At 37.1% G+C, this 20,773-nt stretch overlaps 4 protein-coding genes across 4 annotated transcripts; 3 read left to right on the top strand and 1 right to left on the bottom strand.

Annotated features, from left to right (window-relative positions):
* Window positions 659–3,881, top strand: LOC104736124 (protein bem46-like). The gene is made up of 8 exons (XM_010456055.2): window positions 659–1,031; window positions 1,348–1,383; window positions 1,544–1,622; window positions 1,746–1,800; window positions 1,907–2,023; window positions 2,655–2,819; window positions 3,151–3,378; window positions 3,502–3,881. Exons 1-8 carry the CDS (start codon window positions 794–796, stop codon window positions 3,511–3,513), a joined length of 930 nt encoding a protein of 309 aa, XP_010454357.1. The 5' UTR covers window positions 659–793; the 3' UTR covers window positions 3,514–3,881.
* LOC104736122 (PHD finger protein ALFIN-LIKE 5-like) lies at window positions 4,127–6,932 on the top strand. The gene is made up of 5 exons (XM_010456052.2): window positions 4,127–4,456; window positions 4,675–4,707; window positions 4,982–5,210; window positions 5,352–5,487; window positions 6,408–6,932. The coding sequence occupies exons 1-5, from the start codon at window positions 4,354–4,356 to the stop codon at window positions 6,708–6,710; spliced, it is 804 nt and encodes a 267-aa protein (XP_010454354.1). The 5' UTR covers window positions 4,127–4,353; the 3' UTR covers window positions 6,711–6,932.
* Window positions 6,821–8,208, bottom strand: LOC104736123 (glutaredoxin-C4). Its single transcript, XM_010456053.2, has 4 exons — window positions 7,964–8,208; window positions 7,396–7,469; window positions 7,135–7,233; window positions 6,821–7,041 (listed from the first exon to the last, which is right to left on the bottom strand). The coding sequence occupies exons 1-4, from the start codon at window positions 8,119–8,121 to the stop codon at window positions 6,965–6,967; spliced, it is 408 nt and encodes a 135-aa protein (XP_010454355.1). The 5' UTR covers window positions 8,122–8,208; the 3' UTR covers window positions 6,821–6,964.
* On the top strand, window positions 9,064–20,679 carry LOC104736118 (myosin-17-like). The gene is made up of 39 exons (XM_010456047.2): window positions 9,064–9,491; window positions 10,672–10,800; window positions 11,066–11,209; window positions 11,283–11,428; window positions 11,526–11,682; window positions 11,858–11,916; window positions 12,269–12,428; window positions 12,534–12,683; window positions 12,769–12,905; window positions 12,991–13,137; window positions 13,361–13,462; window positions 13,575–13,632; window positions 13,717–13,818; window positions 13,943–13,980; window positions 14,120–14,246; window positions 14,323–14,493; window positions 14,838–14,969; window positions 15,091–15,200; window positions 15,376–15,436; window positions 15,524–15,701; window positions 15,946–16,151; window positions 16,278–16,397; window positions 16,496–16,594; window positions 16,669–16,890; window positions 17,018–17,157; window positions 17,364–17,481; window positions 17,578–17,628; window positions 17,724–17,795; window positions 17,894–18,064; window positions 18,173–18,328; window positions 18,429–18,635; window positions 18,914–19,051; window positions 19,134–19,204; window positions 19,297–19,396; window positions 19,487–19,543; window positions 19,638–19,694; window positions 19,794–19,874; window positions 19,951–20,033; window positions 20,116–20,679. The coding sequence occupies exons 1-39, from the start codon at window positions 9,489–9,491 to the stop codon at window positions 20,249–20,251; spliced, it is 4,596 nt and encodes a 1,531-aa protein (XP_010454349.1). The 5' UTR covers window positions 9,064–9,488; the 3' UTR covers window positions 20,252–20,679.

The raw sequence follows: 20,773 nt of genomic DNA, 5'->3' as shown, positions 1-20,773 counted from the left end.
TTTTTCACAACATACAAAAATTGGACGAGCACTTACCAATTTTTTTCTCACATAAGAACTTTTTTATCTAAAAGATGATTCGACTAAAATTATCTCTTCCTTTGTTTCAAAGTTTATGATAAGCCCCATTCAAAGCGTAAGTACAATATTGGCGCTTAGAACACTCGTTGGTTTGACTGATTTAATTTTTGTTGTTGTTGTTGTTGTTGTCAATGATGTAATGTACTAAACTAGAAACTAAAGCAAGTCTTCGAGTTGGACCACCCTTGGCCAAAACATTTAGTTACAAACAACTCTTCCATTTCATTTCATTTTTTAAATTCTTTTTCGACCAGCCACTATGGTCTTGTTCTCGATTTTGGTGTTCTTAAAACATTATACTAGTGACACTGAGATTTCAAGGTAGGCTTTTGGGAGGCATACGCATATCTACTACAGTCTACAATCATGGGTTTCAAAAGACTCCACACTCGTACACGTACTGTAGTTGCAATTTCCATCAAAAAAAAGCTGAATGAAAAATTGACTTCAAGAATTCAACAATCACGGGCTTTTAGTTATAAAATATCTAAATATGGGCTTTGAGTTTCGGCCCACTAATACCTTCTCCGTCGCAATCCTTCTCAGTTTCTCTTCTCACCTGTAAAAACAACTATTCTCGTGTCGAAGAAGAAAAGCAAAATCCACGAGAGATACAGATAGAAAGTGGAAAAGGTGCGTTCGATCCCGTTGCTTCTGTTACGGACTCGGATTCGGATTTTGGAATCTGCTCCTCGAGCGGAAACAGAGGAAAATGGTGACGTACGTGAGCGCGTTGTTTTACGGAGTAGGAGGGATAGTCGTCGCAGGAGTGGCGCTGCTCGTAGCTTTCCAGGAGAAGCTTGTTTACGTACCGGTTCTACCTGGTTTGAGCAAGGCTTATCCGATCACTCCCGCTAGGCTCAATCTCAATTACGAGGACGTTTGGCTTCAATCATCCGATGGCGTACGCCTCCACGCTTGGTTCATCAAGATGTTCCCTGACTGTCGAGGTCTCTTTCTCTTTTTGATTTTTATTGAGTTTTGTCTCGTTACAGCTCTACGATTCAGTAGTTTTTTTTGGTAGATTTGGTTTATGCATTTCGGAAAGCTTCTGAATCGACCGGATTTTGGGGATTTTAGGTCTTGATTTCACTTTCTTTAGCTAGGTTATGGTCTCCTTTTCCCCAGATTTGTGTTCTTTTGCCGCTTGTAAGCTAGTTTGGAACTTATCAGCTACTCAAAAGCTAGTTGGTAGCTTTAGCTTAACTGGACCGAGTTTGAGGGTTCGAGTTCTGATAGTTGATATGTTGATTAATTTCCGTGCAGGTCCGACTATTCTATTTTTCCAGGAAAATGCCGGAAGTATCCTTTCCAGAGCCATTTCGTGGTCTTTGTTTGTTTATATATGTGTATGCTGTATGGAGTTTCTGTATCTGCCTGTTTGGTTTATATATTTTCGACGTTTTATGTCTGTTGGCTGGGATTCTTTTGCCTTGTGACGGCCTTGACCTTGAAACCCCAGACATCGCTCATCGTCTGGAGATGGTTCGCATCATGATACAAAAATTGAAGTGCAATGTATTCATGCTTTCATATCGCGGGTTAGTTCTATTTTTAGCTGGTTTCTGGTTCTATCTCTTATCTCAGTCTCAACTGTTTGTTTTTTTGAGTCTAATCATTGGTGGATCTGTTTACACAATGCTGATTGAATTTCCTGTGCTTAGCTATGGGGCAAGTGATGGTTATCCTTCACAACATGGACTCACAAAAGATGCTCAGGTTTGGTCGTTTCCCTAAATCTATCCAGATACTCTTCAACTCTTCTGTTTCTCTCCTTGTATTTATTACCCTTATTACCCATTTTCTTGTCTGATACTTTTGTTAGGCTGCATTGGATCACCTTTCTCAAAGGACTGACATTGATACATCTAGAATAGTTGTATTTGGAAGGTCCCTTGGAGGAGCTGTCGGAGCTCTGCTTACCAAGAACAATCCAGATAAGGTAATATTAGTAAATATTCTTATTGGCAGCATGTTATGAGTAGAGAAATTGTACATTTAATTTAGAATCAGAGAGAAGAGAGAGGCCGCCATCACTGTGGATGTTATTGTGTAAAGAGAGAAGTATTATTCAGAGTCCTTCATGGTTACAAATGAGACTAACCAATGCTTATAAGACCCTCTGCACTTCTCTAGGGGCCTGGTTTGCATAGCTTCTTATCAGTATCTTAGATTATTACTCATGGTCTTTGGCAGATGACCTGGAGGCTGATTGTACAAAAATTTATAGAATAACTCATTAGTTAGATTCTCGTCACTTGTCATCAGTAATGATCTACTCGGTCAGTTCTATCGGAATTTAATTATTATTGTGAAAAAGTTTAGTCATCTGGCAAAATTACATGGGGGTTCGTTTGAGCTTTGTGAGTGGCCTCCTTTTATTAACCTCTCTGAAACTTACTGTAATATGCACACGAACTTTATCCTTCTTAGAGAATTTCTTGGTAAATGATTTACAGATGCCTTGATTAGTTGCATATTCTTTTCTCTTGTTGTTTCTACTTTCATAATATCATTTGATATCTACACGTCAAATGGTTGTATGTTTACCATTTGTAAATGTCCTTATATAGGTATCTGCATTGATTCTGGAAAATACTTTCACTTCCATTCTTGATATGGCTGGCGTTTTGCTCCCCTTCTTAAAGTGGTTTATTGGAGGAAGTGGTACGAAAAGCCTGAAGCTCCTTAATTTTGTTGTACGCTCCCCCTGGAAAACAATTGATGCTATTGGTGAGGTAAGAAGCTTATCAATGCTCCTGTAGACTCTAGCAGACTTATCTTTAGATTGGATTCTTTTTGGTTACAGTTTGCATATGCCAAAGAAATGACTCAAACAAGCAGATAACATTATGTTACCTTAAAGACCTCCATATTAATATATCCCATGCATTAATGTACACCACGAGCTGAATGATTGCTCTCTGATTTGTTCCATGGATTAAAACTTAAAAGGGGATAAGTAGGGAGTTTGATGTCCTGCAAAAAATATGGCCCTGTTGGATCAATGTCTCATCATTTTGATTGTATGTAGCAACCCGTGATAAGCTAATCTTGAAACAATAACAGGTCAAACAGCCGGTGCTTTTCCTCTCTGGACTGCAAGATGAGATGGTCCCTCCATTTCACATGAAACTGCTGTATGCGAAAGCAGCTGCCCGTAACCCTCAGTGCACCTTTGTGGAGTTTCCAAATGGGATGCATATGGATACATGGCTGTCTGGTGGTGACCTTTACTGGAAAACAAACGTGCAGTTTCTTGAAAAGCATGCGGCTGAGAAAGGAAGGACGATAGGGGTAAAATCATTTCTCGAAGTTTAGAAATAATGTGTCTTATCAATGCTTCTTGAGATTTTCTTTTGATGTTTTGTTCCTGAAGTAGAAGTCTAAGGTTGGCGTTGGTCTATTATCTGATGACAGGAAGCTAAATGAGTTGACGATGTTGTGATTAGAGGAGGATTTGACTCACTTGGCTCCTACAACTGCAACTTGAACCGACAGTATCTTTATAAGGCATGTTTATACGTATGTTGCATTTGGGAGTGATAGATACAACTTGTTCTTAGAGTGAGATATTGGAGAAATACTTTGTAAGCAGAACCAGCTAGTGGAGATGGCAAATGTAGGTTAATCAGATGCATTTGCTTCGTCTCATTTTTGTTTTTTTGGTTATTTTTCCAAGTGTTATTGTTTCTCTCTCTGATCGTAACCATTTTCCTCTGAATGATCGTTGCTGTGTAGATGATTGAGAAAGTGCAAAGACATGGTTATATAATTAAAATCTTGAATTTGTCTGTCTATCATATATTTTCTCGCGTTTTTTTGTATTAATCCAAAGATCTTTAAAACTATTGGAGTAAAGCTTTCATCATAATCGATTGTATAACTTGATTGTTGCCAAATACAGTCAATCTGCCAGCATCATGACGTTATATTGAACTAATATCCTTACATATGCCAAAAAGCTCATAATAAGCTGTGGTGAGTGGTTTGGGTCTTTCTCAACAGTTATACACCAAGACCAAGTGATAAAAATAGAACGAAAACAAAAGTGTGTGACTAGATCGGGTCTGTCACGGTCCACGCAGGATGCAGCACCTTTATTTTCGTCTTCATTCAGCTTTTTCGTACTTTTATCACTTCGATTCAAACAAAAAATTTATGCTTTTCTAAAAAAAAGACACAAACCTCACTATCAATGCCGCTCTTGCATCGTTTCTGATTCTGAGGGAGAGAAAAAGAGAGAGAGAGAGTGAAAGTGAAGAGACGGACATGGAAGGAGGAGGAGCTGCGCGCTACAACCCTCGAACTGTCGAAGAAGTCTTCCGAGATTTCAAGGGTCGTCGAGCTGGCATCATCCAAGCTCTCACCACTGGTAATCTTCTTCTTCTTCGTTTTTTAAAATTTGTCTTTTTTCATTGAAATTTTTTAAAGTTTGAATTTTTCATTGAAATTCTTCTCACGACGATCGTTTGGTGCTCTGATTCAGACTACTTCCGAAACAATTGTGCTTAAGTGTTGTGTTGGTGATACTTAGTTCTCCGATTTTGAGAACTATTTTTCTGATTGATTCACTTGGTTTTGTTTTTGCAGATGTGGAAGATTTTTTCCAGCAATGTGATCCTGGTTAGGGTTTTTTTTCTCTGTCTCTCTCTAGCTTTAATTATACTGAAGTGATTTCTCTCAAGCTGCTTCATTTATTTACGATTTTGACTTCTGGGTTTTCAGCAACTCTTTTGGTCTCCCCATGATTCAATAGTTTTCGCCTTTGTGCTGTTATCTTTCTCTGCTATATCTAGCTTTTGACTGTGGCTTCATTGTCACAACTACATAGAGGTTGCTTGTCTCTAAGCATGTGTGCACATGCAGCTCTAAACCTTTTTGTATTGTGACATTTCAGAGAAGGATAATCTTTGCTTGTATGGATTCCCTAATGAAGTTTGGGAAGTTAACTTACCAGCTGAAGAAATTCCACCTGAGCTTCCCGAACCTGCACTCGGCATTAACTTTGCCAGAGATGGAATGCAGGAAAAAGACTGGCTTTCTCTCGTTGCTGTCCACAGTGATGCGTGGTTGCTTTCTGTCTCCTTTTACTTTGGTTCAAGATTTGGTTTCGATAAAGCTGACAGGTATCATCTTTGCTTTCTTGATTGATGTGTACTCCTCTTACCTGATGTTCAGTTTTTAAGATCTCTGCTCATTTCTCTACCATTAATTATCATGAGGTCTCCAGCATTTCCATACTAACCCCCTTGCACTTACTAATTCAGGAAGCGATTGTTCAACATGATGAATGAAGTTCCTACTGTATTTGAAGTTGTAACTGGATATGCGAAAAAACAAACAATGGAAAAGCCCTCTTCAGAAAATCAAAGTGGCAACAAATCCAAGTCAAATTCAAAAGTGGTAAGACTCATGCTGTCCTATAATAAGATTAAGAACATTTATTACTTTATGTATTAACTGTTAACTAAGAAAAACCAAACCAACTAGCCCTACGATGAATTCTAGAGCTTTTGCTACTCTTCCAAACCCTTTCCCAACTTGGTCCTACCACCATCGGTTCTCTATCTAACTCCTCCCATGGTAAACGATTTAAGTTGTTCGTTAGTTGAGCTAGCAACTCAATTAGAAACCTACTAAAAACGTCTCGATAGTGATAAACATAAGCTTCATCTTTAGTCTACTCTTATCATCTTTCTTTTTGGCTTTGTTTTTTTGCAGTTTTTCAGAAATTAGGAATGGTTAAATGGATACCTGAAAAACCACAGCACTGGCATATGTTTTTCACATCGTAAAGGGTTCAACCAATATATGACATTTTTATATCCAGTCATTACATAATCTTGGAAGTGTCTTTAGAGAATAGTTTTTTTAACCCTATTCTACTATAACTACATATACTTATGTATCAGATACCCATAAGCTTATTCTCATAGGGTTAAAGTATCAGGGATTGATTTTTTTTTGTTTTGCGTTAAGGTCTCTATTGTTGCTTTCGTACTTCTCCTTTTCTTGTAGCATGAATGAAGTGTGATGCACATTTTTGGTCCTGAAACAACTTTTCTATCATATGCATTATAGATTGTAAGATCTTACACAGTTTGCTATTGAGGTTCTAAAACATAGACTGAACACAATATTCTTACTTCCGTAATTGTAGTTTGCATCTTGCAGCTTAAAAAACCTCTAGGTTTGAGATATGTAATGAAAGGACCAAGTTATCTCAAAATTTACCATTCCAATGACATCTGTTGATTTGTTTTTTGAAGTTTACACTTTGGCTCTATTGGTGTAGTTAATATAATCCTTCATCTGGAATGCAGAGAGGTTTAGATGGCGAAAGTTTAAAGACGATGCAGGCCAAGGACGAGGAACAAGGATTAGAGGAGGAGGAAGAGGAAGAGCAAGAGGGAGAGGAAGAGGAAGAGGATGAGGATGAAGACGAACACGGTGAAACCCTGTGTGGAGCTTGTGGAAATAACTACGCTTCTGATGAATTTTGGATTGGCTGTGATAAGTGCGAGAGATGGTTCCACGGGCAGTGTGTGAAGATCACTCCTGCTAGAGCAGAGCATATCAAGCGTTACAAGTGCCCTTCTTGCAGCAACAAAAGAGCACGACCCTAAACGTTTTATTCGACTAATCTTAGCTATGTATCTATCTGTCTATCCTCCAAATTGTATAATGCACTTATCTGTTTGTTGTTCAGACATAGTTACTTAGAAGCATGTCCAGATTTGATTTCTCAACCCAACTTCGTATAACTCAAGTTGTAGTCTTTCGGTCTTTGATAAGATAAGTTTCACAACTGGAAATTTCAAACAACTGGAAATTGAATTGTTTACACCTCAACATAACAATTCTTCCAACTATATTCAACCTAGAGTTCAGCATTTTTGTTTCCGGAAACACCAAGAAGCTTGGCCAGTTCCCCGCTCTCATACGCATCTAAAGTATCTGAAAACCAGAAACAAAAATAAAATCTGTCAATAAGAAAATGATATCATAAGCAAAGACGTTTTCTTGAAGGAGAAGGAAAGGTAAGTCTACCGTCTGATCCTCCGATGTGTTTTCCGTTTATGAAGACCTGCGGTACTGTTCGCCTTCCAACAATCTCTCCAAGTGCAGATTGGATGCTCCCCCCATCTTCTGCAAGACCCAAATTTTAACCCAAATCTCTCGACCGTTAGTTACAAATGAATGTCTAAGTGGTGGGTGATCCATCAAAGTTTCAAATAATAGAAATGTCTGAGACTCAAGATCTCAAGGCAAAAAAGAGGTAAGAAACATAGTTGGATGATGAAAAAGCACCTCTTTCATCAAGCTCGACAACATAAGGAACTTGATCCAGCTCTCTGAAGACAGATTTAGCTTTCCTGCAATAGCTGTTGACCAAACCACCAAGGATGCAAAAGAAAAGTAGAGATGGTCATTTATAGGTACATGATCTCTCCCTCTCAGAAAGGGCCAAAGGAAAAGCAAAGAGAACAAGAACACAACACATTACGGAACCTGAATCTCTTGAACAATATCCAAATTGATTTGAACATATGCCCTATATAAATGTAGCTCAACAACCATACCATTTGTAAACAGTAGATAACAAAGTTTTGTCATAGAGATCCCAATCCACCGAATATAATTGAAGAGAAAAAAAAGCAAAGGCATGAAGTTAAGTTCATAGGATTCATCAAGTCAGAGACAGACTCATATACGTATTGTGAAGATTACTCAGTCAAGAAAGTCAAGATCCAATGAGTCTTCACTTAAGTTTCAATTAATAAGATCTAAACAAACAAAAACAGCCAAGATCCAATTTTTATGCAAATCCAGAGTGATCACTGATTAGTAATGGCCAAAGAGAGATAGGGAGACATACGGGCAGTAGGATTTGGAGAAGATGACGATCTTGTGGGAAGAGATGGTCTTCTGAACAAACTCGGCTTCCGATGATGAAGCAGAAGAGGACACCATGGAAATGGCTGTAACAAGTGTGACGAACAACATTACCATCGAGATAGATCTAAGCATTGTCATGGCTCCTTTCTTCTTCTTCTTCTTCTTCTCAGTGAGATGCCAATAGAAGACGATCACTTGCAGGATTGAACTGTACGGCGTGTAAGCAAGGGTGTCGTGACGGGTCCGGTTTAATGAGGCCCATTTAAAATCCGGGTCGTATTAAAGCCCAAATCAAGGCCTACTGTTTCAGCCCGTTCCAAACCCAGTACATGATAATGACAAGCTGGTACTTGGACGTTTTTTTTAACACCAACTTGTCTTGCGGGTTCAATTTGATTTCCCCCTAATATACGCAATTCTAGAAAACCATATTCACACATCATCCCAAAACAAAAGAAAAAATATATATCTATGTGACACAACATCAGTTTGAATAAAAGAGTCAAAATCATTATAAAGTTATTAAAAACATTCTTCACAAGTTATATATCCTATATATTTGTAAATGATATCCCTTCTGATTGGCTCTTCTGAGTCAATCCTATATTATCTGTTTGTCAAAAAAAGTAATATATCCTACATTTCTATAGGGAGGAATTTAAAAATAGAAACGCTCAAACATTTTTAAAAAATTTCCACATGTGTATTATGTAACTAATCCATCAAAACGAAGACTACACTGATTAAATAGAGAGACAAATTAGCCCATAATTTACTCTAGAAAAGGGAATAAAACTGTAAAAATGAGCAAGTCAAAGGGCAGAAGAGAAAACAAAGTAAAAGTGTAAACGTTATAATTTTTCTTAACCAGACTCAAAAAAAAAACAGTGTTTGTGGGTGGCTGACCACGAATGTGAATGTGTCCAACTCGATCCACCTCCCTTCTTCTCTCAGTGGACCAAACTCAATTCTCAAGCACCATATTTTTTTTTTAATTTCATTTTTTTTTTTGAAAAAACAATAATTAAAAAAAAAAAAAAAGTGTTAGAGAGAGAAAGAAAGACACAACAGCTCAAAAGAGAACATTTTTATTTTGTTTGCTCGAAGAGAGAGAAAAAAAAGAGCCTCCTCCATAGAACAAACGTCGTCTGCAAAAGAAGAAGGCAAAGTCCAGCTTATTCAACAATTCATCAGCTTTTTTCTGTAGAGAGAGAGAGAGAGAGAGAGATTTGAACATTCAGATTCAGCTTTTTTTAAAAAAAAAAATTCTTTTCGGGTAATCCGATCTCCCCGATTTCTCCGTGTCTGCTTTTGAGCTGACTTCAAGGCGAATTTGTGTTGTTTCAGACCCACCAACTCGAGAATCTTCCCGATCTGACTCGTCTAAGTTGCCTTGACTCGCTGAGTCGGCTTTCTGTAAACTCGGAGTCTCTCTTGGATTGGATGAGTTAAGTGGGTCAAGAGAGAAGGATCTATTGGAAAAAAAAGAAGAAGAAAGAGCTGCCATGGTAATATCATCACTTCCTCTTCGTTTTTTTTTCTTTCCGATTGCTTTATTTGCGTGTTTTTATATCTCCAAAGTTTTGATTTTTGGATTTTGACCAAGTAGAAAAGGATTGATTTTTTTTTGTTCCGACAAGTTCTGTTTCACTTGATTTGGTTCTTGTTGGTAGAGAGAGAGAGAGAGAGAGAGTTTTCCTTTGAGATTTGCGTTTGTTTGTCGATCCCACAATAAAAGGAAACGATAAAATCTCGTGAATGTTTTTTAAGGGGTTATGCCACTTTGATCATTGTTGGGAAGTGAGTTTCCGAATTCTATTTAAATTTGCAATTTTATTTGGAAACGATACAAAGTGTTTCAAGTTCTATAAACATTTTAGTCTATAAACATAAGCAATTTTATCTTCAAATTCATTTTCTTGGACTATCATTTTCCTATAAACATTCACTTTTGCGGCATTTTAGATAACTTCTAATATTAGTTGTTGTTCTGAATCTACTACCTAAGATAGCATGTTGTAATACGGTCCTGTGATCTTTCTATGTTATATTGTGGTGATATATTTCATCAGGAAATTCGTGTTTAAAAAACAAATATATATATATACTTTTGGATAAAGGATGAAGATTTTTTAGTTTCCAGAAGTAAGATTTAATTGCTGAATTCATTATATGGAAACTGGGGGATAGGCGTGTGTTATGATTTCTTTGTTGTGTTTGGAAAGGAGTGTATACTCTTATCTCTAGATCCTATTAGAACTAATTTGGGGAGTTGACATAATCTATAAGATCCAGCATCCCTTTATGCTCTTCTCCTATGAAACATGCCACCAATGTGGGTTTGTCAATACCGAATTTGTTCGAAGCTGAATGCTTTCTTCGGTGGTTATTACCTTTTGATCATTATTTTTCTTGTATAAGGTTAAGCTATACTTTTTACATATTTCTTCTGCTTTCTGCATCTATTGCTTATTCAAGGGGATCAATTATTTTTAGGCCTCTATTCCTCATTGATCTCCACACAAATCTTGATAAATATTCTTTCAAGTTTCCTATGATATAAGTATACTTTTCCCTCTAGATAAATTAGAATATCTTTGTGCCAGACTGTTAGTCACCCACATAAACGTATGGAACAGCTTGTGTGATGTTATTAAACCTTACACGTTCAATCTTTATATCTTGTAGGTTGCCCCAGTCAATATAATAGTTGGTTCTCATGTTTGGATTGAAGATCCAGGAGTTGCATGGATTGACGGAGAAGTTGTCAAAATTAATGGCGAAGAAGTTCATGCACAGACCACAAACGGGAAGACCGTAAGTTTTCAATCCTCTTCACATGTTTTTGCATGTAATATTAAAAACACTGTCACTAGATTGGATATATCTGCTTAGGGTTTATATTTATCTTTGTTCAAAATGGCACTAGTCTTCTAAACTCCTTTGCTATGGATACTTGTAACTTCTCTAATATATGAGTTTTGCATTATTTTGCTTGACACTTGACATCCTTGTTTTGTAATTCTATTACAATGATTGAAACCAGATGTTTTATCGACTAATCAATGAAATTTAATCTCAGGTTGTGGCAAATATGGCAAACGTATATCCAAAGGATACGGAGGCACCCCCTGGGGGTGTTGATGACATGACAAAGCTCTCATATTTACATGAACCAGGTGTTTTGAATAACTTGGCCATGAGATACGAGTTGAATGAAATTTATGTAAGTTGTTAGGCATTTTCTACGCTGAGTATTGAGTTCCTCGGCATTACATAACATTCCTAAATATTTGCAGACATATACTGGAAACATCTTGATTGCTGTAAATCCGTTCCAAAGGTTACCACATCTCTATGATACTCATATGATGGAGCAGTATAAAGGAGCAGGTTTTGGGGAACTAAGCCCTCATGTGTTTGCTATTGCAGAAGTTGCTTACAGGTAATTAGGACCAATCATAGATTCCATCAGCAGAATTTCTCTTAATCACTCTTTATTTGTACATTTTCTCATGCTAGTCTATTGCTTCTTTGGTCAGGGCGATGATCAATGAGGGCAAGAGCAACTCAATTCTGGTAAGTGGGGAAAGTGGTGCTGGTAAGACTGAGACCACAAAGATGCTTATGCGCTACCTTGCTTACCTTGGTGGTCGATCGGGCGTTGAAGGAAGGACAGTGGAACAGCAAGTTCTGGAGGTGAAGCGTCAAAAAACTAATGTTTTTCTTTTTTTTTTTCAAAAAACATTTGCTTCGACACTTGTCATGGAGAAAAATATAAGCCTCTACACAGATACTTTTAGTTACTGCATTGATTTATTCATAGAGAGGCTTGTAATATGCTAGCTAATTTGGTTTTGTTGTTGATGTACAGTCAAATCCAGTTCTTGAAGCTTTTGGAAACGCCAAAACACTCAGGAATAACAATTCCAGGTATGTGTATGTTCACTTAGAGATTTTTCCTCTAAATCTTCTCTTGAAATGCTTTTATGAGTTGCATACTCAAACTTGTTCTTGGCTCAAAGCTTCTTCAATCACTACTTGTTAGAAAATTGTTTTGTTACTAAGGAAATTCAGGGAATCAATTTCACAGTTGGCACATAAGCAAATTGTATCACATATAAACTATCTTAATCTCTTGGCCTTCTACATTTGTAAAGTTAAGGAGTAACCAACTCAACAGTAATACGTTCCTATGTGATTAATTGTTGTGTCATAGAGTTATTCTAAACTTCAAAGCAGATGCAGTATCATCATCGTCGCTTTGTTTTTAATCAAAACGCAGTCGATTTGGAAAGTTTGTCGAGCTTCAGTTTGACAATTGTGGGAGAATATCTGGAGCGGCTGTGCGAACATATTTGTTGGAAAGGTCTCGAGTGTGTCAAATATCAGATCCTGAAAGAAATTACCACTGTTTTTACCTTTTATGTGCTGCGCCACCTGAGGTAATGGTGCTACACAATGATGCTAATATACTTTATTGTGTGGCGTTCTGCTTTAGATCACATGAATAAGTAGTTGGGGAATTCATATATTTTCCCAATCTGTAGGAAAGAGAAAAGTTCAAGTTGGGAGATCCTAAGTTATTTCATTACTTAAATCAATCAAAGTGCTATAAACTGGATGGAGTGGATGACACCGAGGAATATCTCGCTACCCGACGAGCTATGGATATTGTTGGTATCAGTGAAGAGGAACAGGTCAGTCTTCGTTTTTCTCCTTTTCCAACAAGAAATGATTTCTTTAGTAGAGCATCTTATTGACTATTCTGATAATTACTATCAGGATGCAATTTTTAGAGTTGTTGCTGCAATCCTGCATCTAGGTAATGTCAATTTTGCGAAAGGAAAAGAGATTGACTCCTCAGTTTTGAAGGATGACAAATCAAGATATCATCTGGATGTATGTGCTGAACTTCTTAGGTATGTGCTGCTTACTTGTTTAATCTCGATTTCTATCTTGTTTATTTTTTTACATCTTTGATCCTGAACCCACTTCTTTCAAAAGGTGTGATGCAAATAAAATGGAAGATGCGTTGATAAAACGTGTAATGGTGACACCAGAAGAGGTTATTACAAGAACACTTGATCCTGATTCAGCCACGGGTAGCAGGGACGCATTAGCAAAAACTATCTATTCACGCTTGTTTGATTGGTATACGAAGAAACGTTCTCTCTTTTGATTTGCCGATTTTGATTTTTGTTTTCACTAAGTTCACTCATCTGTTGTGGACATGTTTCACTTATTGTGTCAGTATATATCATTTATGCATCAGAAATTTGTCCTAGAATGTCTACAATGTTTTTTTTTTTAGTTCAGCTGCCACTTGAAATTTTGTAAATTCTTAGAACCCGTGTCCCTTGTTTTTTTTTTGCAGGCTTGTTAATAAAATTAACATTTCTATCGGGCAAGATCCAAACTCTAAGACAATAATTGGAGTTCTTGATATCTATGGGTTTGAAAGCTTTAAGATCAACAGGTAAATTTTGTAGCTTGCAGAATGATTTATTGTGTAATAGTGTTAAAACTTAAAAGCTTTATTGATTCTTTTTTTCTTTTTTCTTTTTTTTTTTTTTTGTAATTCATTCCAGCTTTGAGCAGTTTTGCATCAATTTTACCAATGAAAAGCTGCAACAACATTTCAACCAGGTCCGTTGTGTTCTTACTATCTTTAGAATAGATTTTCCTCTCCTTACTTAGCTTTGACGTAAAATTTTTTTTTTTCTTTCACAGCACGTCTTCAAAATGGAACAAGAGGATTATACCAAAGAAGAGATCAACTGGAGTTACATAGAATTTGTTGATAACAAGGATGTGTTGGATCTCATTGAGAAGGTGTCCTAATGCCGGCTTATCTAATTTTATTCTTGACGTATTTTTGTGATAGTTTACAACTATTTCATCCTTCTTAATACATATGTGTGTAGTTAATGTGTGTGTTTATGACTTTCTCTTTCAGAAACCTGGAGGAGTCATTGCACTTCTAGATGAAGCATGGTAGGCAACTAGACTCTTTAGACGAAACTGTTTCAGTTTATGCTTATGGACTAAAGATCTTCTATGATTTTGATGAAGATGCTGCTTTGCTAAATCTGACTAAGACCAACTGTATAATGGATACTCAATTCTTTTGCAGTATGTTTCCAAAGTCGACACATGAAACATTTGCTCAGAAGCTGTATCAAACGTTCAAGAACAATAAGCGGTTTACCAAACCAAAGCTATCTCGGACCAACTTTGCAATATCACATTATGCTGGAGAGGTAAAACATCTTTTACATGCTTATGTTAAGTTTAGATAAGTTTCCTATTAACATTCTCTCTTTTCTACTGAAACAGGTAACTTATCAGGCTGACTTGTTCCTTGACAAGAACAAAGATTACGTGGTGGCAGAACATCAGGATCTTTTGATCGCTTCCAGTGATACTTTTGTAGCTGGTCTATTTCCTCGCCTAGCAGAGGAAACATCAAGTAAAACCAAATTTTCTTCCATCGGGTCACGCTTTAAGGTATGGTGTTTTTTTTAGCTCACCATATAGATTTGTTCTCCAAAACTGCTATGCTATATATTCTTACATAAATATCTAAGGAACTTTGATGAATATTCTGTATATAGTGGAAACATTTTTAACACTTTATGTCCTGAGTGTGCTTGATAGAGCAGCCATATCACTAATTCAGACATCATTAACTCATTTCTTTCATTCACTTTGACTTTGTAATTATTATTTTTATTCCATGGCTTTCAATTTTTCACCCATGTTGATGTTAGTGATGAACCATGGTTTTATACATTATGTAGGGGAAACAGTTTATTTGTATCTAACAAGATATGTTCTATCTCAAATTCCAGCTTCAACTTCAATCTTTGATGGAGACACTGAGTTCAACTGAACCTCACTACATCAGATGTGTGAAGCCAAATAATGTACTTAAGCCTGCCATCTTCGAGAATGTGAACGTAATTCAACAATTACGGTGTGGTGTAAGTACAACTGGAGCCTTCTATATTATTTTTCTGTTGTGGTATTTATAGTCGAGGCTCTTCGACCTAAATGTTCGGTTTTGAAACTCACAAACTTACTATTTGTCTTACTTTTGTTAAGGGTGTTCTGGAAGCTATTAGAATCAGCTGTGCAGGTTATCCTACCAAGCGGACGTTTTATGAGTTTCTCAATCGTTTTGGTGTACTTGCTCCAGAAGTTCTAGAGGGAAAGTAAGTCACAATTGATATATACTTTTTGTTTTTCTCTCGTAGTTTTTGTATAATCCTGACAAATGGCCTTGTCTTTTGAAAAGAAATTGGTGTTTATTGTTTCTTGCAGTTTTTTTCCTTTGAAAAAAGACTTCTACTTTTTTGTTGTATGTAATGGTTCCTATTTTCTTTGCAGTTATGATGACAAAGTTGCATGCAAAATGCTTCTGGATAAGATAGGCTTAAAGGGTTATGAAGTAAGTCATTTGAAATTGTACTATGTAATGGTTCCATTTATGTGTTAGGAACTATGTCTAATTTATCCGACATGCTGCCACTTGCAGTTAGGGAAAACAAAAGTATTCCTTAGAGCTGGGCAGATGGCTGAGTTAGATGCAAGAAGAGCTGAGGTTCTTGGAAATGCGGCTAGGAGAATCCAAAGGCAAAGCCGTACTTTCATCGCACGTAAAGAATTCCGTGCTCTACGTGGAGCTGCTATCGTATTACAGTCCAACTGCCGAGGTATCTTCTTCCACAATTTATTGCAACACTATGCTCTTCTCTTTTGTTTCTGTTGTTATAGCTGTCCAGCATTATGGATTTTGGTTTTCTTGTGTTCCCATCAATTAGTGACTTGTTATGGTCCGTTGTTTCGTATTGCCTTGCAAATGTGAAATATATGTAGAGTTTATGTGCCTTTTTTTTCTTCTACGGATTGTATTACTTTTGGAGGAATGAGCTTCTCAATCCTTTTATTGAATTCAAGGCAAATTGGCGTGCAACCTTTATGAGGAAATGCGACGCCAGGCAGCAGCAGTAAATATTCAGAAGGGTTTCAGAAGACATACTGCCAGAGAATCTTACGTAAGAGTTAGACATTCAGCAATAACAGTTCAAACAGCACTAAGGGGTATGGTTGCTCGCAATGAGTTCAGGTTCAGAAAGCAAATGAAGGCTGCTACTATTATTCAGGTCTTTACTAAGAAACATCTTTGGGTCTTTTTTGTTTACATAACTGAGAAAATAAGAGCATAATACGTCTATGTGTGACATTGTTCATTTTAAACCAGCACTGATGGTCCTCCTTTTTTAATTTAGGCTCGTCTTCGTAGTCACCTCGCATATTCTTACTACAAGAAGCTCCAAAAAGCTGCCCTTTCCACACAATGTGGCTGGAGGAGCAGGGTTGCACGAAAAGAATTGAGGACACTTAAGATGGTAGTTTTTTTTTGGGTTAAAAAAAAAACACATTTTGCTAAATTTTCACAACTTCATGATCTGAATCAGGTTCTTACCTTTACAATTTATTGAATCAGGCCGCACGAGACACAGGAGCCCTTAGAGAGGCGAAAGACAAACTTGAAAAGCGTGTTGAAGAATTAACATGGCGCTTACAATTAGAAAAGCGACAGAGAGTAAGTTCATTTCGATACATTGGCATGATATCAAGCTTTGTTTACTTTGTCATTGATAATCTTTGGTAATACAGACTGAGCTAGAAGAAACAAAAGCCCAAGAATTTGCAAAACAACAGGAGGCTTTGCAAGCAATGCGGTTACAAGTTGAAGAGGCAAACGCTGCCGTAAGTAGAGAGCGTGAGGCTGCAAGGAAAGCTATTGAAGAAGCTCCTCCAGTCATTAAGGAGACTCCGGTATTGGTTGAGGATACTGAAAAAATCAATTCATTAACATCAGAGGTGGAGGCTCTAAAGGTATGTGTGTTTTCACTTATACGATCATCCTTCATGTATTCACTATCAAAGTTAGTAAATAATTCTGTTGATTAGGCCCTTAATATCGTGAAGTGGATTGGTTAGCTGAAATCATATATTTTTACAGGCTTCACTTCAGGCTGAACGACAAGCAGCGGAAAACTTGAAAAAAGCTTTCTCAGAGGCAGAAGCTAGAAATTCCGAGCTGGCCACAGAGCTTGAAAATGCTACGAGAAAAGCAGATCAGCTTCATGAATCAGTACAAAGGTACATAAATTATATTTGTGAACAATCAACAGAAAATGGACATATTATAATTTCTCATGTATTTTTGACTCTGTCATTTTGCTTACAAGTTTTGAACTGCGAAGAGACTCTTATTAGTCATTGCTATCCTTGTTGATTGAGTAAATAAGTTATCACTGTGTTTCTCTATTCTGGACTTTTACATGTTGGTTTTGCTTCTGGTTCAGACTAGAAGAGAAGCTTTCCAATTCAGAGTCAGAAATCCAAGTACTCCGGCAACAGGCACTTGCTATATCGCCAACCAGCAGATCTATGCCTGCGCGATCAAAAACAATGCTTTTACCGGTGCCAACAACAATTGAATTTTTTTTCGTCTTTCAGGTGCATATGGATACCAGTTGGTCTGTTTTATTCATGTAATCTTTTCTTTTCAATGTTCAGAGAACTCCAGAGAATGGAAATCTTCGTAATGGAGAAACAAAGACTACACCGGTAAGGGAATGTGAATTTTCTGATTAAATTGCACGTTAAGGAAACCGGCATACTTTCTTGTTTATTTAGTTGCTTATCGTCTATAAATGTCACAGGACATGACTCTAGCTGTACGGGAACCAGAGTCTGAGGAGAAACCACAGAAATATCTGAATGAAAGGCAGCAGGTATCATATATAAATATCTTAATGATGGGATTCCCTTTCTTGCATTATTGCACTCTGCTTTTCTCTTAACATTATGTTATAATCTTCGTGTCATTCAGGAAAACCAGGATCTACTAGTCAAGTGTATCTCACAAAATCTTGGATACGCTGGGGGCAAACCTGTTGCTGCATGTGTCATATACAAATGTCTCCTTCACTGGAGATCATTTGAAGTCGAAAGAACTAGCGTCTTTGACCGTATCATTCAAACAATTGCTTCTGCCATTGAAGTAAGTTGATTCATTCTTGCTTCGTTGTTAAGAGGCATTTATGACTATTTCAACATGTTATAAAGCCCAGTTTCTGGATATCAATTGGAAATGTTGTCTTCCATACAGGTCCCAGATAACAATGAGGTTTTGGCGTATTGGTTATCTAACTCAGCCACTTTATTATTGCTTCTGCAACGCACACTGAAAGCAACTGGCGCAGCTAGTTTAACGCCGCAGAGACGAAGAACAACATCAGCTTCCCTTTTTGGAAGGATGTCACAAGTAAGAAAGCCGCAAATCAATTTGCTTACCTAAATTTGTTTATCTGCCTTGGTGTATCAGCCTCAATTCATCTTGTGTGCATCTTTAACAATCTAAATAGGGATTAAGGGGATCTCCTCAAAGTGCTGGGCTCTCTTTTCTGAATAGACAAGGGCTCACCAAGCTTGACGACTTGAGGCAAGTTGAAGCAAAGTACCCCGCACTACTTTTCAAGCAGCAGCTTACTGCATTCCTCGAAAAGATATATGGAATGATCAGAGATAACCTAAAGAAAGAGATATCTCCTCTCCTTGGCTTATGTATACAGGTAACTCTTTGTTTTTGTACAACAGTTTCTAGAAAGAGAGGTTATAAATTTAATGGCTTGAAATTAATAACCGAACGTTCTGGATAAACATTTCTTAGTCAACGCCTTCAAAACCTCTAGGATGATTCTACTGCTGACTTTAAAAATATTATTTTCTATTGCTAGTGAGAAGGGTTTTCATGTAGTTCTTTGTTGTTTCTCCTTTGTGAAAGTTGATATGCTGGTACTTTTTTAGCTTTAGTTTCGTGAAATTTTTTCGATTTCGTTACATAATGCAGGCACCAAGGACATCAAGGGCAAGTTTGGTGAAAGGGAGAGCACAAGCAAATGCTGTTGCTCAACAAGCTCTGATTGCCCATTGGCAAAGTATAAGGAAAAGCCTAAACAGTTACTTGAACCTAATGAAAACAAATAATGTGAGTCTCGAAATTAGCAAAAGTAAAAGTTATATTTTTGTTTTGGTAATGATGATTACAATATATATAATACATGATACAGGCTCCACCCTTCTTAGTCCGCAAAGTATTCACACAAATATTCTCCTTCATCAACGTTCAGCTTTTCAACAGGCATGTGTCACTTGTAATCTCTCCTTTTTTTTCTTCTGTCAAATCTCTTTTTCCTTGGTTGACAGAAATATTTCTGTCATAACATTTTGCAGTCTTCTTCTACGTCGTGAGTGTTGCTCATTCAGCAATGGGGAGTACGTTAAAGCAGGTTTGGCCGAATTAGAGCAGTGGTGTGTGGAGGCTACTGATGAAGTAAGCCGAGATTTTGTCACGCTGTGCCTTTAAAGTACTTATATATTTTTACATCTTTTGAAATGGAATTGTTGTTTCATTTTCTTACAGTATGCTGGCTCAGCTTGGGATGAGTTGAGGCATATTAGGCAGGCTGTTGGCTTCCTGGTAAATTTCTTAGTCGATACTATACCACTTATTTTATGCGCTCCCATGAAATTGTGATGAGGTTAAATTTTGCTTCCTTTGACGCTCTGATCAGGTTATTCATCAAAAACCGAAAAAAACCTTAGATGAAATTACAAGAGAACTCTGTCCGGTATGTAGTCTCTTCTACTCAGTCAAAGCGATTTTTAGCTCATTAAAGTTAAATTATTTTTTCCATGAGATGATCACTGAAGTTGCTTTTCTGGTCCAGGTGCTAAGTATACAGCAGCTATACAGAATAAGTACAATGTACTGGGATGACAAATATGGCACTCATAGTGTTTCTTCAGATGTATGATTCACTTGTAAATAATTAAGATTTCTCTTGTCTAGATATGATATTAATTGTGTTCTTTCCAAAACCGTAGGTTATTGCAAACATGAGGGTTATGATGACAGAGGACTCGAACAATGCCGTAAGCAGCTCTTTCCTTTTGGACGATGACTCGAGGTAAGCTGAAACTAATTTGTGTTCAATATCTTTTGCACCCTTCCCGTTTCTCATCTAATCCAAGAAATCAATCACAACACAGCATTCCGTTCACGGTTGAAGACATATCAAAGTCAATGCAACAAGTGGATGTAAATGACATTGAACCTCCTCAACTTATCCGTGAAAATTCGGGTTTCGGATTCTTACTCACACGTAAAGAAGGCAGTACATCGTAACTGTCCCCGAGGAGCTCGGTATTGTCCACCTAAGTACGATTGTTTCTACCGCATATACATAAATACATCGTACCACTGCATTCCTATGGGCGTTTTGTGTATATTAATTTCTTTTTCGGTTTCTATTCTTTCTTCTTCTTTGTTTTGGGGTTCAGTCTTTGGCCTTTGTATTTGTGGAGAGGCCGAGTTTATTTCATTCTTTGCATCCCTGTAGTTATGGAAACTCACAGGGGTAATTTGTTTGCCATTTGGTTTTGTCATAGAATGGCTTAGGTGTGTTTGATGCTGTCCTGCCCACAGAGGGGAGGAGAGTATTTTATTTTAGTCAATTACATATTTTGTTGGTTTGGGCGAGTCTTTATAATTGTAATGAAGGAAAGAAAATTTGTTTTCACTATTTATATAGGTTGCACATCAAATATTTTTTTCATTTAAATTGTTGGTGAGTTTCTGCTTTTACTCGAATCAGTGAAAAGTGTTTTCTTTTGATACCTGTTTCTAAATCATGAACAGACCAAAGTA

Source organism: Camelina sativa, chromosome 13 (genome assembly GCF_000633955.1).
Source record: "Camelina sativa cultivar DH55 chromosome 13, Cs, whole genome shotgun sequence".
In the NCBI taxonomy this organism is placed as follows: domain Eukaryota; kingdom Viridiplantae; phylum Streptophyta; class Magnoliopsida; order Brassicales; family Brassicaceae; genus Camelina; species Camelina sativa.
Note: the sequence above shows the minus strand (reverse complement) of the source record. Positions and strands in the feature narration are given on the sequence as shown.

What these genes read in the sequence shown, in the direction of transcription:
- LOC104736124 (XM_010456055.2), top strand. Translation starts at nt 794, where the DNA reads ATGGTGACGTACGTGAGCGCGTTGTTTTACGGAGTAGGAGGGATAGTC. An exon ending in TTCATGCTTTCATATCGCGG is followed by an intron (nt 1,623 to 1,745) that starts GTTAGTTCTATT and finishes TCCTGTGCTTAG; the next exon opens with CTATGGGGCAAGTGATGGTT. An exon ending in CAATTGATGCTATTGGTGAG is followed by an intron (nt 2,820 to 3,150) that starts GTAAGAAGCTTA and finishes AAACAATAACAG; the next exon opens with GTCAAACAGCCGGTGCTTTT.
- LOC104736122 (XM_010456052.2), top strand. Translation starts at nt 4,354, where the DNA reads ATGGAAGGAGGAGGAGCTGCGCGCTACAACCCTCGAACTGTCGAAGAA. An exon ending in CATCCAAGCTCTCACCACTG is followed by an intron (nt 4,457 to 4,674) that starts GTAATCTTCTTC and finishes TTGTTTTTGCAG; the next exon opens with ATGTGGAAGATTTTTTCCAG. An exon ending in CCAAGTCAAATTCAAAAGTG is followed by an intron (nt 5,488 to 6,407) that starts GTAAGACTCATG and finishes TCTGGAATGCAG; the next exon opens with AGAGGTTTAGATGGCGAAAG.
- LOC104736123 (XM_010456053.2), bottom strand. Translation starts at nt 8,121, where the DNA reads ATGACAATGCTTAGATCTATCTCGATGGTAATGTTGTTCGTCACACTT. An exon ending in TTCTCCAAATCCTACTGCCC is followed by an intron (nt 7,470 to 7,963) that starts GTATGTCTCCCT and finishes TTTGGTCAACAG; the next exon opens with CTATTGCAGGAAAGCTAAAT. An exon ending in ACACATCGGAGGATCAGACG is followed by an intron (nt 7,042 to 7,134) that starts GTAGACTTACCT and finishes TCTGGTTTTCAG; the next exon opens with ATACTTTAGATGCGTATGAG.
- LOC104736118 (XM_010456047.2), top strand. An exon ending in TGCAACAACATTTCAACCAG is followed by an intron (nt 13,633 to 13,716) that starts GTCCGTTGTGTT and finishes TTTCTTTCACAG; the next exon opens with CACGTCTTCAAAATGGAACA. An exon ending in TATCACATTATGCTGGAGAG is followed by an intron (nt 14,247 to 14,322) that starts GTAAAACATCTT and finishes CTACTGAAACAG; the next exon opens with GTAACTTATCAGGCTGACTT.